General features: G+C 39.9%; 1 protein-coding gene across 13 annotated transcripts in view; it reads left to right on the forward strand.

The window, feature by feature from the left end:
• Positions 1-17218, forward strand: part of Vopp1 (VOPP1 WW domain binding protein) — a 69275-nt gene that overhangs the window by 16657 nt on the left and 35400 nt on the right. For 7 of the 13 annotated variants that reach the window (XM_087658119.1, NM_001108630.1, XM_087658122.1 and 4 more), the window contains 1 exon segment: positions 9792-9850. The exons of the other annotated variants lie outside the window; for them this stretch is intronic. Coding sequence is in view for 2 of the 7 variants with exons in the window: in NM_001108630.1 (NP_001102100.1) it covers positions 9792-9850 (59 nt within the window). In the remaining 5 variants the exon portion in view is untranslated. 13 annotated transcript variants of the gene reach the window in all.

Genomic DNA, 17218 nt, shown 5'->3' on the forward strand with positions numbered 1-17218 from the left:
TTAATTTTCTTCTCTTGCCTTATTGTTCCAGCTAGTGCTTCCAGCACTATATTGAAAACAACTGGGGATAGTGGTAGCACTGTCTTGTTCCTGATTTTCACAGGATTGCTTGGAATATCATCATTCTATTTACAGCAATGTTTACTATTTCTAGCCTTTATTATGTTGAGGTCTGTTCCTTCCAGTCCTATTCTCTTTAGGATTTTTATAATGAAAGCATGTTAGGGTTTTTCTGAAGTGTGTGTGTGTGTGTGTGTGTGTGTGTGTGTGTGTGTGTGTGTGTTGAGAGAAAAAGAGAGAAGAGAAGAGAAGAGAAGAGAGAGACAGAGAGAGAGAGACAGAGAGAGACAGAGACAGACATACAGAGAGAGAGAGAGAGAGAGAGAGAGAGAGAGACCCCAGAATTTTTTGGGACAAAGTCAACCTGAGCATGGTAGATGGTCTTTTGATATATGCCTGAATTTCACTTGCAAGTATTTTATTAAGGATTTTTGCAACTATTAATCAATGATATTGACCTGTAGTTGTTTTTTGTTTTGTTTTTTTTTTAATTTTTGTTGTGTTTTTATCTGGTTTTGGTATTAGAGTAGTACTGGCTTTGAAGAAGAAGTTTGGGAGTATTCTTTCTGTTTCTACTTTTTCTTGAATAATTTAAAAAGTATTGGGTGTAGATCTTTGAAACTCTGATAGAATTCTGCTGTGAATCCATTTGGCCCTGAACTTTTTCTTTTCTGGAAGTCTTTTTTTTTCTTTAAATTGTAGGAGTCAGTTCGCTCCTTCCACTAAATTGGTCCTGGCAATTGAACTCAGGTTGTCAGACTTGGTGACAGACAACTTTAATACCATCTGATATACCACTGAGCTATTTTACCAGACTACTTCTTACTACTTTGGAGATGAAGAAGTCCAAGCTCAAAAGCAATTGGTTATCAGGCCCAAATCTTTCCACGCTATTGAGGCACAGAAGCAGGCGTTGTGCTGTGTATTATGGCATGTTTGTTCCAGTAGCTTACACTGTTTTTAGATATGAGTGATGTCATAGTTTACTCAGCTCAAGGCATGTCTTTATTTGATCTCAATTCTGAAGCTTTTGGTTTTACTTGTTTTATTTTGCTTTTGTAATTCTTTGTGTAAGATTCCTGGGCTTTCAGTATTATATGTGTCATCAGAAGCTGTGACACACTTTTCTTTCTAAAATAGAAATCAGATGATTGGCAAGGTAAAGAAGGAAATTTTTCTATGAGTTGCCCTCTGCCTAGGCTTTGGGTTCCTTTTTTCTGTGGATGTTTGTAGAGTGTTGACTTTCTAAGCACAGAAAGATGGTCTTCTTAGTGAAGTTGTTATGTGTCTATCTGGTGCTTTGTTTTTGTTCCTAGGGTTGTGGTAAAGGATGTCATAGTTACATTTCAATTTCTGTGACAAAATATCATGACTACAGAACTTATAAAAGAAAGAATTTAATATGGGGCTGGTTCTACAGTGTTAGAGCCTATGACCATCGTGGCAATTAATATGGGAGCAGCTGGCAGACATGGCATTGGAGCAGTAGCTGAGAGCTTACATCTTGATTCACAAGCATGAGGCAGAGAGAATACTTGTGGCACATCTGCTTTATCAAGGCCACACCTCCCAGTCCTTCCCAAACAATTCTACTTTGTACTAAAATCCAAACATATGAGCCTATGGTCCATTCTCAGTCAATCTAAACTATTCTCCTCTCTCATTCCCATAGACTTGACCCCATATTGCAATGGAAAATGCATTTATAGTAATTTAAACACTCTCCAGAATCTTTCACAGTTTCAACATGGTTTAAATGTACAGTCTTTTTTTGAAACTCAAGGCAGTATCTTAGTTGTAACCCCTGAAAAATCGAAAGCAAAAAAGTAACCCCTAATTTTAGAGAAACACTGGTACAGAATATACATTATTATTCCAATTGGGAGGAATGGAACATAGGAAGGAAATACTGAACCAAAGCAAGACTGAAATCCAGCGGGGCAAACTCAGTCCTAGAGCTACAGGTCTTCTGTCAGAGACCTTAGATGGCTCCACCCTTTTTGCTTTGTTGACTGCAGCACACTTCCCTCTCTGGGCTTGGTTCCACTCCTTGTAAGCAGTTTTCTTTGGCAGACATCCTACTGCTCTGATGCCTCCAACATCCTGATGTTTCTTCTTCAATCCAGGCTTGACTTTCACAGCATTATGCAGTGACCTCTCAGGGCCTCCATGCATACACCTGATATGCATGAGATCCCCTTCACAACAAAGGAAGAGTCTACAACCCCTTACTCCTATAACCTTTTATAATTCTAAAGTCAGAACACACGGCTGATGTTGCCAGGTTCACTGCTTACTTGGGATGGAGCCTGGCTCCCTTGAATTAAATTTGCATAAACTTTCCCTTGTTGCATAAGCTTTCCTTTACTCTAGGAGCAGAAAGTCCCATGTGTATTTCCTTTTAACAAGTTGGAAGCTTTTCAGGGTGTGGCCTTGCCCTGAGAGCATCACACCCTTTATTCCATTTAGATTGAGGACTCTCTTTATCTTTTCCAGCAGAAATCTTGGTTCAAATGTTAAATTGCTTGGTGCTCTTCCTTTTTTCTTCAATTTGTACATTTTTGTATTTCTTTTTTCCCAGCTTGCCTGGTTTTTTAGTTGTTGTTGTTGTAGACCTACATTAGAATGATTACTAATAACTGGACTACAGAGACAATATTATGCTTTCTTGAAATCTCCTCTGCCAATGAAATTAGTCCAAAACTTTTCAGTTTTGCCTCAGTCAAAATTTTCTAACCAGGGCAGAAGGCAGCCATGTTCTTTGCCAAAATACTACAAGAATGATCTCTCACCCAGCTACTACTATTGTTCCTTATGAAACCTCTTGAGCTGGATCTCCATAGTCTACATTATTCTTAGAACTATTGTGTTCCAAGCACCTACAACTATGCCTGTTCAGCCCTGAGTACAGCATTCAACCACTTTCCTAGTCCAGTGTCTTCCATATTTATCCCCAAATCAGCGTGATCAGACTTGTCACAGCAACACCCACCTCCTGGTACAAATTTCTGTCTAGTTATTTTCAATCGTTTGATAAAACCCAATGACCAAGGCAACTCATAAAATGAAGGAGTTTAATTTAGGGCTTATGGTTCTAGAGGCTTAGAATCTATGTCAGTCAGTTGGGGCAGTGAGGAATGACAGCAGTCAGGCAGACATGGTGCTAGAGCAGTAGCTAAGAATTTATATCTTAATCCACAAGTGTGAGGTAGAGAAAACTAACTAGGAATGGCCTGGGATTTTGAAGCCTCAAAAACTGCCCCAAGGGACACGCCTTCTCCAACAGACAATACCCCCTTATCCTTCCCAAACTGTTATACCAACTTTGAACCAAGCATTCAAATATATGAGCCTCTGGGGACCATCCTCATTCAAACCACCACAGTAGTATTGAAAGATCATCATCACAAAAGACTCTTTCATTTGGATTCAGATATCTGTTCCATTTTCTGTTAGTGAAATGATGTCTACAATACATCTCATGCCAGTTCCTATGCAGAATATGGCATGTCTTCTAAAAGGTAGGATGATTGATTGTTTGTGACAAAAGAAATTATATCATCTATACAGTGTTTACAGAGAATACACAGACATTTGAAACGAACATAACTTGTTCCCATTTTGTATTTGCTTCCTACATTACATTTCCAACTTACCTGTCTATAGCCTTTGCTTATTTATAAATGGATGTTCTACCCAACTTTCAGGATAGCCATGATGTTAAGGGAGATTTTATATAAAAATTATCTGTGAGTACTACACTCACACACAGACACACACATAATATTAGTGACTATTTTCCCCCATTTAATTTAGCTGGAATAAGAAACATACATTATGCATTATGAGAATGGCAGTTAAGCCACTGTGAGATATTAGTATAGCACGAGATGGTTAATATCAAAAGGACAGATGATAAGAGTTGAACATGGAGAAACCTGAGCTCTGTTACATTTTTTAGTATGCATAAAAAACAATGTAACTGCTGGGTAAAACATTGACAGTTTCTCAGAAAGGTATAAAAGGAAGCTATGTGCAGTGATGAATACCTGTTTTCTCAGATATTCGGGGGCTTGTGAGGTTGGGTCCCTCAGCCCAAAAAGTTCAAGGCCTTGTCTCTTTAAAAAAAGAAAAAAGAAAGAAAAAAAACCAAATTGAAAAGTTATATATATGGTGTGTTGTGTTGCCTAGGAATTTTATTCTTAGGTGTCTACCCAAGATATAAGGACATGTATGCAAATGTTTTTTGAGTTACCAGGGAAACTGAGGTTTCCTTTTTGGGCTCTTAGTCTTAATAAGAAAATAATTTAAAAATGGACTCAAAAAGAAGCCCAAGGATAATTTTATTTGCGTCTGAGAGCAAACAACAGGGAAGGCAAGCTGCAAACCTTGGTGGCTCCTTGGAGAGGCAGATGAAACAGAGGGAGAGAGAAGGCCATGACCTCTTCAGTGGCGGTTGGCGAACCATGGTGGAGGTCTTAGAGCTTGGGAGAGTGAGTGAGCAAGCCCAGGAAATGTCACGGAGCCAAAGGAACCACAAATGAAGGAAAAGAAAAAGTTGCACTTTTTAAAGTCAGGATTCAGGAGTGTGGGTGGCCACATGGCAGAGGTTCCACAGTGCTATGTGGTGAAAGCTGCAGATGGCTGCATCAAGAAGGCTCTTCTAGGAAGGACAAGTACATTCTCTCATGTGAGGGGAGTTGATCCTTTCCTCCCCTGAGCATGTCTTCAGGTGACTCAGATGTCCCACTTGACAGGATGCTGGGTGGGTACATTCTTAGCCAGGTGATTGACAGACCAAGTTGGACTCCCCACAAACCCGCTTTGAGACTGGAACTTTCTACATATTTCTTCCTGTTCTAGAATTCATTATGTAGACAAGGCTTATCTTGAACTCAGATATCTGCCTGCGCTTGATATTAAAGGCATGTGACACCACACTCATGTATGTGGCCACATTGTATGTCTGTGTTGTGTGTGAGTAGTGTCCAAGGAGGCCAGTACTAGGGTTAGCAGTTATAAACCACCATGTGGGTGCAGGGAACTTAACCCTGCCCTCGGGAAGAGCAACTGGTGCTCTTAACCACTGAACCATCTCTCTGGCTATTGGATTGACTCTTAAAAGAAGCCAGCGCTAAGTGAGTTTTGTTCTACAACCAGGACAGAAAGCTGAATTTAGATGCTATTCTTTTGACTTTGCCTAACTGAAAATACCACCCTTTTACAGGGTAAATTCAAACCCCAAGGATTAGCAAATCTGGTGTTTAGTTTGTTGTGCTACCAGAGAAGTGGGATTTAGGGACCAAGCTACTGTAACATTCTCCCTTCTGAAGAGTTAGAGGCCAGCCTGGTGTACATAGTACGGTCCAGGACAGGTGAGGCTATATAGAGAGTCCCTGCCTTTAAATTAAAAAAAAATTTACTTTATCAAACCTTGTAGAAAAGGCAAGACCATAGAATAGAAACCCAGAAAGCATCCATTAGAAATGAGATAAGATATAGAGTTGATTGTAGAACTCTGGGGACAGAAAGCTATGTTGTGCGTGACACTGGAGTGCAATAGAGAGAGTACTTTGCAAATGGATGGTATGGAGAGTATATGAACTAAAAACCTCAGTAAATCAAGCTGGAACTTGGTTCACCCAATCCTCTCCTAAATTTTGTTTTTAAATTGTGTTTTTAAAAAAAACTAGGTAAACAATTTTCAGAATTCTGTGCACAAGGGCATGAGCCGTCCGTCCAAGTGTCTTTAACATACCCCACCCCTGAACTACAGTTCCGAAGAGGTACTTTTACAGTAACCCTAAAGAGATTATGCCGTTCAAAAACGACCCTCCACGTGTGTGAGTGATTATTTTTATTAGGTGAAAGTAAACGTGCAGAATTTTAAGATAAATTTAATTTTATCATGCACACTCCATGATAACCTTTTCCTCAGTGCGGTCCCCAGTGAGCAGTATGTGCTTCAGGCCGGGCTCCTACCTTTGTATATTATGATCTTCGCCCATGCTAGCTTTTATTTAATTCTTCATTGTTTAATTCTTCGTTAGATGATTTTCTTTATTAAATGCTGCTACTTTTATATCACAAATATCTTTGTATGCCCTGCTTAGTTCCTTATTAGAGTCTAAGATATAATTGAAAACAAAATGTTAGAAATTTCATAAAAGAACTTCGAGACTATCAAAGTATAGCAAGAGCAAACCTTTGCTGCCACACTGAAGAGGACTTCTCCTGAGTAGTTTTCATACATCGATCCATGCTAGAAGGGTTCTTCAATGATAGGGTCCTGAGGGAGACCAGAAGGTCAGATAATAAGGAGACAGAAAAGTTCAGGATCAGGACTTCAGTAGTTTGAGATTTCCTACTTTGCTTTATCTAACGTTTCTACAAGTATTTTAAAAAGATGTCTTGATTTATGACTTTCTGTGTTTATGAAAACTTCATGAGTAAACCTTTTACTACATTGAAACCTGGAATTTGTGATAATCTGAATCTGCCTTCCTAGATCGTGGTTACTCTAGAATAAACTATTTCTTATCCCATTTGAGGTGAGAGTCCGTTGTCTTCTTGACAGTTTCCATATTATTTTCCTTTTTAATGTGTAAGAAAACTGCGTAATTCTATTTTGTTGGCTTTCTTAGCTGAGGTATTCCTGTGTTATTCTGTTTCTCCACAAAAGAAAGATAATGCCTTGATAGTCTGGGAGTGATGTCTATTAAGGACACCATTGCCCCATTATAAGGTAATTCATTTTTTTATGAGTCTTAGGCTTTTAATCCCAAATACTTGAGAGGCTGAGGCAGGAGGATAGCAATTTCAATGCCTGACTGGGGCACAGAATGTGTTCAGTGTGGGCAACTTGTTTGATCTCCTGTCCTAGAATGAGAACAAAATAAAACACTGGGGAGGCTGGAGATAGGGATGTGTAACTGGAGCACATGCCTAGCACAGGTTCAATCCTACAACAACAAAAAAAGAAAAAGCCTAACTCAAGGTTCAATCTTACTACAGAACAAATAAAGATATATAATTTAAAAAATAAAAATTATTAATGTGTGTGGAAAAGTGCGGTCCTCAGACACATTTTTTTCCCTCCTGGCAGCATTATATATATATATATATATTCTTATTGGCAGAGAATATCAGGACTTTCTTTTCTATTTTTTCATTCAAAAGCCCATCTTTTCTTAAGGAATTATATTTGCTCTTTATTATTGTTAATTATGGCCAAGTCATTTTGAATATTTCCTATGCGTTGATCCTTTCCCTACACTGTAGTAATCAGCATTGATTGCAACAGTAAAATCGTTTGTTTCCCTGATTTCCTCATACCTCTGCAGACCTCAGACAGTGACTGGCTATAAGGGTCATATGTGGGTTACTTCTCACCTGTACACCATTCTTTGGTTATTCTTGGCAGTGGCCATTCTTGGGCCAGAAAAGGAAGCTTTTGGTTTGAAGTCCTTCTCCCTCCTTCCCAACAACCCTTTATAGCCCGAGAGAGGGCCGTGTTTGCTCTCCTTTCCAGATCTGGAGCACTCCCTTGCCCAGGTTTTTTTCTGAGCCTGTTCCATTGCAGAAGTTGCTGGTTTCCTTGTGTCTTTTCTTCTGCCAATCTTTCAACTGGTTAATGATATTACTCTTTCTTATTGCATAGATGCTTACTAATGTTTGACTTTTAATTTTGGTTATGGGATAATTTTATCTGCAGGAGATAAGGATCTTTAATGTAATAGAGTTCAGGTCCTTTGCAACATCTGTTGCCATGCATCCCTTTAGGGAAAAACAGGCAGAGAAACTGTATCCAGAACATTATGGGTGCTCACAGATTTTTTTCCCCTTAGGGATATGTAGTTAGGAGTAACTTGTGTCTTATGGTACTCATCCTCCCAAAGTCTTTAAGAGAGTGACTGATTTCAGGACTATTGCTTGTAAAAAGCATCAAGGCCTCTGCAGTACAATTAGGGATGGGAAATGGCTTCAATCAATTCCCTGAGTGACGATTACTGTGCAGTCTTGGTTTTAAGGGCGTTCTCTTTTTCAGAAGCACTTCTTCAGTATTTTTAGAGATTAGAGGATGAAGCTTCTTCCAAGCAGTATTTTTATTTATTTTTTATTTTTGTATTAATCATTTTATTCATTTACATTTCAAATTATATCCTCCTTCCCAGTTTCCCCTCCACAAACCCCCATCCCATCCCTCTTCTTTCCCCTCCCCCTTTACCTCTATGAGGGTGCTCCTCTACCCACCCACTCACTCCCTTCTGCCTCACTTCTCCAGCATCCCCCTACCCTGGGGCAGCAATCCTCCACAGGACCAAGGACCTCCCCTCCCATTGATGCCAGATAAGACTATCCTCTACTACATATGTATCTGGAGTCATAAATCTCTCTATGTATACTCTTTGGTGGTTAAGTCCCTGGAGCTCTGGGTGGTCCAGTTAGTTGATATTGTTCTTCCTATGGGGTTGCAATCCCCTTTAGCTTCTTCAGTCCTTCCCTTAGCTCTTCCATTGGAGTCCCCAGGCTCAATCTGATGGTTGGCTGTGAGTATTAAGCTGTATTTTTTAATATTGAGAAAAAGAGTATGCTACTTAGAATCTTTCACAGTCTTATAGAAAAAATGCAATTCGCAAGTCATACAATACTGGCAAATAATGATTTGGCACACTCAGTTGGGAGAAAGGGCACTAACTTTGAAGGTTTCTTGAGTAGTACACAGGGGCTTGCTCTATAGTGCATCAGAGGGAGAACTGAAGGCTCCCTGGGTCTGACCACAGATGGTGGTGAGTCACAAAGAAATGGAGATAGGCAGGGAGGATGCTCTGAGGTGTGCAGGAGTAATCAGATTAGAGGTACCCCAGAAAGACTGAAATGGAGATGGGAAGGTGGAGGAAGGCATGGGCAGCCTACCTGGGTTCCAGGCAAATGTGGAGTCCCTGTAAGGTTGTTGCAGAATCACAGAGGAATGCAGACGGCCTAGAGAAATGGCGAAGTAGAGCATCAGGAATGACTCAGGAAGGGGATAGAGGTGGGTAGGGGGAGGAACTGAGGCACACAGTAATGGCTACCCTCTCCTTTCTTGCATCTAAGGGAACACATGATCTGGAGCTCTTATGTGCTGCTGAGGAAACCTCGTTTGCACTGTCCAACAGACTAGGGTCCACCACTGTGGAGTGAATAGATTGAGTGTGGATTTCATGATGTTGTGAAACACAAAGATCTAGAAATAATGACAGTATGGGGGAGATGTCCGTCAAACACAAAAGTATTGGGACAGTAGAGCACCCAGTGCTTTGAATTATTCATTATTTACTATTTTGAAGTATACATTTTTTTAAAAATGGGGGTGATGTAGCTCAGTGGTTACACCACGTGCCTAGTGTACACAGGCCCCTATGTTTGATTCTTAGCAACTCCTCACTTCTCCCCGACTAAGGATATCTTTCGTTTACCCCTTTAAGGAAATATTTATGCATAATGTATTTAGAGGCATAGGAGAATAGTCGCTTCTGTTCCCATCCCTTTAAAAATGTTTTGAAGAAATAAGACATCTATGAGAAAGGGAGGAGATGGGATTCCCCGTTACTTATTGCTTGCTTCTCTGCTGGCCTTTTGTGACTTCCTCCACTGCCACTCTTTCCTTGTTAACTTCCTGAGGCTTTTTCAGTAGTGTACAAACCACTGACAAAGTTTTTTTTTTGTTTTGTTTTTGCTTTTATTTCTAGTGCACAGAGGCCAAAAAACATTGCTGGTATTTTGAAGGACTCTATCCCACATACTATATGTAAGTATAGTGCCTTCCTGCTGATTTGACTGTGGTCAGTTGTTTTCTTTTCTCCAGGAGTGGTTTCTTTTATAGGGATAGGATTGGGTTGTTGGATAGAGAAAGTGCAGTCAAGTGGTGTTTTTGGCAGTTAAGTCTGTGAGGTCCAAAGGCAGTTTGTCAGGGGTATTTTACAGTTTGCAGAGAGAACCACCTAGACACAGGTGAAGACAGAATGAACCGGAGAGTGAGAAGGCACCAGAAGATTAGAACAGATTACCAGAGTTAGTCTGAGACCAAGCAGAGCAGTTCAATGAGAAGCAGAGAGAAGCCACATTGAATCAGTCAGCTTGGAGAAGAGTTTGTGTCAGAACAGCTGAGTTGAGCCAGTCAGTTCAGAAAGAGCTAGAAAGGGCAAATTTATTCAGCAATAAGCCTCCAAGATGACAATGGCATAAGGCAAATAAGATACTTTTACAGAAATAGTGAGAGTTCCAACTTAAAAAAAAATGCATAGCAGAATTCTATCAGACTTTTCTAAATCTCCAACCAATACTTAAATCATTGAAACAAATAGAAGTGAAAGGGATCCTCCACACTCCTTTTACAAACCCAATATTATTCTAATAGTAAGACCAGGTAAAACACAACCAACCCTAAATTCATAGGCCAGGATTCCTGATGAACACAAATGTAAAAAATTCTTACCGAAATATTTGCAATCCAAACACAGGCATGCATCAAAAAGATCATCCACTATGATCAAGTTGGCTTTATTCTGGAGATGCAGGGATGATTTGATATATGTAGGTCAATAAGTACAGTAATCATATAAATTACAGACAAAACCCACACAATCATTTTGGTAGCACAGTAAAAACTTGACAAAAATTCATCACGCCTTCATGATGAAAGTCCTAGAGACAGTAAGACTGGAGGGAATAAAGCTTAGCATAAGCAAGGCAGTCCATGACAAACACACAGTCAATATTTATACAAAACAGACAAAACCTTGCAGCAATGCTTTTAAAAACCAGGAATAAGACAGGGCTGTTCACTATCCCCACCTCTTTTCAGTAAAACTGTTCTCCTGCTAGAATAGTCACATAAGAGAAAATTAAAGAGATAAGAATAAGTAAAATTATTCCTGTTTACAGAGGGTATTATATGTATATGAGTGATCCCAAAAACTCCCAACAGAAACTTCTGGAAATGATGAACAGTTTTAAGAAAGGGACAGAATTCAAAATCAGCTTACAAAGAACCCTATCTATGTATCAACAAAAAACATATGAGAAAAAGATCCTGGAAATACTCCCATTCACAATAGCTAAAAACGAAAAAAAAAATCTAGCAGTAAATTTAACCAAGGAGGTGAAAGACCTACAATTGAAACTTTATGTTCCTGAAGACACGAGAAAACAGACAGATGTCCTATGTTTTTAAAATAGAAAGGGGGAAGGAGAAAGAGAAACATACATACATACATACATACATACATACATACATACATACATTTTACCAAAAGCAACTTGCAGTTGCTTTTCTACCAAAAACAATACAAACCCAATCAAAACTCCCACAATATATTTCACAAAGACAGACAAATCATCCTAAAATTCACATGGAGCTACACAGGTCCCTGGGCAGCCATAGCAACTGTGAGCCAACAAAACAAAACAAAACAAAAACCAAACAAAAACAAGAAAAGGAAGTAAAAAGCAATCAGTGCAAAAAGATTATCACTCAGCTATACCACTGCTTAGCATGTGCCCAAAAGACTTACATCTTATTCCAGAGATGGACTAATAGGTTGTATTTATATAGTTGTTCCTACACACACACACACACACACACACACACACACACACACACACACACACCCACACACACACACAAACACACACACCAATAACTCTTAAAGGAGAAGTAGCCAAGAATTTAGGAGAGAATGTGAGAATGTGGGGGAGCATGGAAAGAGTTGAAGGGAGGAGTGGGGAAATGATATAACTACAGTACACATAAATGAAATTTAAAATTTTTTAGAAAAGAATTATTTCAAAGTGAGAAGCTGAGTGCCTGAATTATAGATGTTAATGATTAACTTAGTCATCAATAATGTATCAGTGTCACATTAAGGAGTGAAATCAAAACACTTCACTTAGAGTCATTTAACAAGAGCAAGTTCTGACTTGAGTTCTCTACTTCATGTTGCCTACGTCTTCCATACTCTGTCTGATGTATGAGTCTAAATCTGTGCTTGTCTAGTGTCCTCTGTCTGTATGTGTTTGTCCCTAACAAAGGTCTTCACTCTGTGTTTATTGAACAGCACAGAAATCATCACAGTGAGAAGGAATGGGTTACTTTGCAGAAATCTTCAATAGAGTCTTTACAAGGGCTTAAATCACTGGCTCTAGTATATCCTAACTCATCCAAATAGCAAAAGCGATTGCTTTATCAACAGATAACCTTAAATGAATGCTTTCAGCCTTTATGGTTAATTTGAGGAAGTTGCATTCAACTTCTGTCTTGGCTGCTTTCAGCAAGTGATATAAATGGGTTCTAATGGGGTAAGGTCATGGGGGAGTACACAATTTAAGACTGTTGCTATGCCTTATATGGTTGTTTTCAAGGGCAATCCAAGGTAAATAAAGTTGATTGTTATATTGTTCTTAAAGGCAAATTAGTCTGAGTACATAGTAGATTGGTCTTAAATTGTGACTTCAGGATGTATTATCAATTTTGCTAGGAGGTCCAGCAAAAGTTCTAGTCTCTTAAAATACAAAAGGTATTTTTTTATGTTGCAACTCCACATCTGAGAAAAGGTGGTAATTTAATAAAAGTGAGAGAAATTTTGAGGATGAGAGAGGTTTCAAAGTATTTCATTGTCTAAGGAAGTTTTTATGGCCATGGGAGAAAGTGTAGAAAGGCTGATGTAATTGCTATTGAAATTGGTGAATTCTCTGGGGTCTCCTGAGCTAAGCTAATGGATCACACACATAATTTATGCCAGTCTCCCTGGCCCAGGCAAGGGAAGATCATGTTTATGTACTGCTCACTGAAGAAGCCTTTTAGGTGTTTCTCTTACAAGATTGTCCCCTTCCTACTAGTGATTGAGTCTTGTTGACCGAATACACTTTATTGTAAGTGCTGATGTGTGGGAAAGGTTTTACCCTCAAAGACTGCTTTGATGCTTGATTTTTCCTCTGTTCTCTTGAAACGCTGAGGAAACCTTAAGATCAATGCAGTAACAGACCACTGGATGCTCAGCCATTACCTTAGACCTGAAGCATCTTCAGAGGCTTTTTGCATGTTTGAGTCACATCTCTCTTTGGCTGCCATACTTATGGGGCAGAATAACAGAAGGGTTCAGATGTAAATGTACTTAAAGAAAGGAGTTCGAGGATGCCTCTTTGAAAACACGTCCTTAATACTGGAAGGGAAGCCATACCCAGAAGGAAAAGCATGGAAGGGAATATAGGATGGACAGGTAGTCTTGTCTCTGGCTTGTCTAGCACCTGACAAAACCCATTCTTCCCAGTACTGCTCTTCTCTGTCAACTTTGTCCAGGCCATTTAAGAGCCCCAAATCCCAGGTCCCACTGTTAGACAGTGAAATAGTGAAGCTACTTGTCAAGAAATCAGTTGTCCTGTGTTATAAACAATGGTGAATGAATAAGTTGTCACCCCTAGGTATCACATTGCTTTGAATAGCTTTTCCTAGAGAGACATGAACTCATCCCAGATAGGATGCCAATGGCATCCAAAGAATGGTCAACCAAAGAAATGGTTTTATTCAAATGTCGCTTAGTGGAACCAGTAAGTCTTTGGGCTACATGGAGTAAGAGTCACTCCACGGCATTGGTGACATGGAAAAGCTCACCCCAGCATGGGGGATGATTCATTGTATCGCTGGGGCTCCCTAAGTGACTCAATGCCCACTTGGCCAGTAGAAGCACTTTTTCTCCAGCAATTGACACGTGGAGAATATTGTAGACTTCAGATATCAGAGACTTGAAAGTTTCGTTTAATTCTTGAGTCTTTGACCCTCTGTTATCCCTATGACAGGGAGTGTTTCAGATAAAAAGCTACAACACAGCGAAATGAGAGCCCAGAAACAAGCTTCTTTGAGTCAGTGCCCAGTGCCTTCTCAAGTAGAAGGTACCAGTGTGAGAGGCAGACACAGAGTACCAACCACCCATTGTGGCTCCATTTTGACACTGGGCCTGATACACATGGATCTGTGGTCATCTGACCAAGAAATATATAGGCTCGTGTATTTAACTCTTGATCCTAGTGGGCGGCCTATATGTGGAAGTTATGGAACTTTAGGAGATATAACCTTAGTGGAGGAAGTCTGTCATTGGTATTGGGCTTTGGGAGTTTATGGCCTTGCCTACTCCCTGCACTTGCTACTTCTTATACGTGTATGAAACTGATCAGCCAGCCTCTGCCCCTGTCTCCATGCTTTCTCTACCTGTTGCTATGCCTTCTCCATCAATAAACCCTTTCTTCTTTAAGTTGCCTTTGGTCATGGTATTTTACCACAGTCACATAAAAGTAACTAAAACATGGTCTCTACCCACTCTGGAGATATGCGAGGATGTGGAGGATGTGGAGAAAAGCTCTGGTTCCAGTGTGGTCCCCACTCCCTCTACCCCTTGCTTTCTAAAACCTTGTTCTCTGTGGCTGATCAGATAGCTGAGAGCAACATTTGATTACCTGCCAGGAGAGGCACAGGGAGTCTGCTGTGGAGAAATAATGCTTATAAATGACCCAGCCGGTGCTGTTTTCTTAAACAGCCTGCATAGACTGAGACAGCAGTGCAAGTAAGGACTATGCTAAGGGTAGAACCTAGTCACCAAGCTGAATCTGACTCCCAGATCAGGCTGATAGACTGGGCCTCCCTTTCATATCTCATGGCCAAACTCATGGTACTCCATTTGTAATTTTTGTGCTATGGGATTTAAAGGTTTATAAATTTTCTATCAAATTAAATTATTGCAAGGTTCTGGGAGGATTTCTACCTTTTCATTTCCCAAATTGCCCTGCTGCTCTGGCAGGGTGTGTATTTCTTAATCGTAACCATATCTTAATCTGAATCTTACTGAATCAGAAACTGGAAAGACTGTCTCCTAACACAGGCCTGAATCAAACTGATTTTAAGTGAGCAGCACTTTGCTAAAATGAGAAAAGAAGAAAAAGCTGGATTCTGGGAACACAGGGTAGACTTCGAAAAACTCTATAGAGTTAATGAAACTCAGCAGGAGTGTGAAGACCCACCCCTGACGTCAGCTCACCTCTACCCCATTGTAGCCGAGTCCTTCAAGAGTTACCAATTACGAGAAAATGAGTACTTTCTAATCCATCAGATTGCTAATTATACGATTTATAGTATTTATGATACTTTCTCCCTGAGTATAAATAAAAGTATAATTTCTTTGAGTAAATGCCACAAATCACCTAAAATACAAGCAGTTTTGGCTTATGCAAGTTTGAGAAAGTTGTCTTCTGGTGATAAATAGATCTGTAAAGAAAGGGCTGGCAGGTAGTCATTCCTCCTTGAAGCCACCCTGTTTGGCTTTGACCTGGGATATGTTGATTACATGGAAGTTAGATGACCCTCATAGTATGACTCTAGGTCTGAACAGACAAGCACACTCTGTTTAGGGAAACCAAAACAGTCCAGGAAGGAAGGTTCTGACCAACAATCAAGTAACTTTGGTAGGAAAAGAATCAGAAATTTATCCCCAATCTGTGATGCTTTGGCTTGATAACAAGTTAGATAAAAGGTCTGATACCTTGTGTGTGTGGAGATGAAAACTATATCTAAAATATATGATGTTATGTATGCATAGATGTACAGTATTAAGATGACCAAAATGTCATGTGTCCATACTCATCTCCAAGCTCATCACACTTTATAAATCAAATATTCAGCTCTTCGTACATCCAATTGTACCTTAATAATTTTTCTAAACTGATTAGGAAAGCAAAACAGCTTTTCCCACCTACAAGGACTCCACGCCCCCTTCACACACACACACACACACACACACACACACACACACACACACACACCTGCTAGGTTTAGAAACTAAAAACACGTAAAAGGCTCTCAGTTTAGGTCATCATGACCTTCTCAGCCCTGACTGTACTAGGGTTGTCTGAGGAATGGCTCCTAAACAAAAGCTGCTTGTGCTGGAACCATTGCACCCTCGACTCCTCCCACAAAATTATATCGCTGGAAACAATAGGAGACCCGCCTAACCACCTCCTCCCTGTGTGAGTTATACCCACAAGTAAAGGGTTCTGCACGGGTGGGACTTACTGCCACCTCCTTTATAAAGAGCTTTTCTAGGGTATGAAAACACCCTACAAGAAAGGCTGAAGATGCAGTCCTTCAGATTATGCTACAAGGAGGCTGTATATAAGTGACATCATACATAAAAGAGGTTGCAATAGAAAGACGAATTTGGAGATGAGTGGCAGACCTGGGAAAGGGTGTGTGTGTGAGTGTGTGTGTGTCCTAACACATTGATATGCCTCTCCAAAGGAGCAGTGTTTGAGAGATGTGGTGGAGAAATGTCACATTGGTCACAGATGACCTTGCTTTGGAGGGAAGAGGCAGTAACACCCTAGCCAACTGTATGCTCAGGAAGTGAGCAGCTCACAAAACTGAGAATTGAGGAAGGGGATGTGCAAGAGATTGTCCAAACAGTCAGAGAATGCCGGGAACCTCGTCAATAAATTATTAGACAAATGCGTATGATATCTGGAACCCAATGTCCTGCTGTATATTGCTCTTGTTTTCATCAGTGGGACTATGAGACCAGGATGTCCATGATATGACATGATGATATTTGGTAGTGTCTTAGTTGATATCGCTGATAGGCCAGTTATAGTAGGTTTGTAACTGGTGTGCAGATAACCCTACCTGTAAAATTATGCTTAGTAAAATCTCAGTCTATAATCCACCCTTTTGACTCCATCATCGTGTTATTATTGATTTGAATGAAAATATGGAAGTTGTACTGTGACAATCTTTTACAAGTTGTAGGTAGAGGAACTCTTTCGGTGTCTGTTTTCTTTTCCTTCCTTTCTTCCTTCCTTCCTTCCTGATTTCCAGATTAAAAAAAAATACAATTCATATGCTAATGAAGTTTGTTCTCCATTTATTTTATCAAAATGTGAATCCTGATCTACATCTAGTTGTGAGCAATGCATGGTGCTTTTCTCCCTGTCTCCTTGCCTTGTCTTCTGCTATGAGAGCTCCTGTCTCTTCCCCTTCGTGATGCTTCATCAGCTAACTTGACACCAGAGTCTCTCTGTACCCTCAGCAGTTTCCTTTGCTTTGGCTGACACTCTCCTAGACTTTAAGAAGGTACAG

Source organism: Rattus norvegicus, chromosome 4 (assembly GCF_021556685.1).
Source record: "Rattus norvegicus strain SHRSP/BbbUtx chromosome 4, alternate assembly SHRSP_T2T, whole genome shotgun sequence".
In the NCBI taxonomy this organism is placed as follows: domain Eukaryota; kingdom Metazoa; phylum Chordata; class Mammalia; order Rodentia; family Muridae; genus Rattus; species Rattus norvegicus.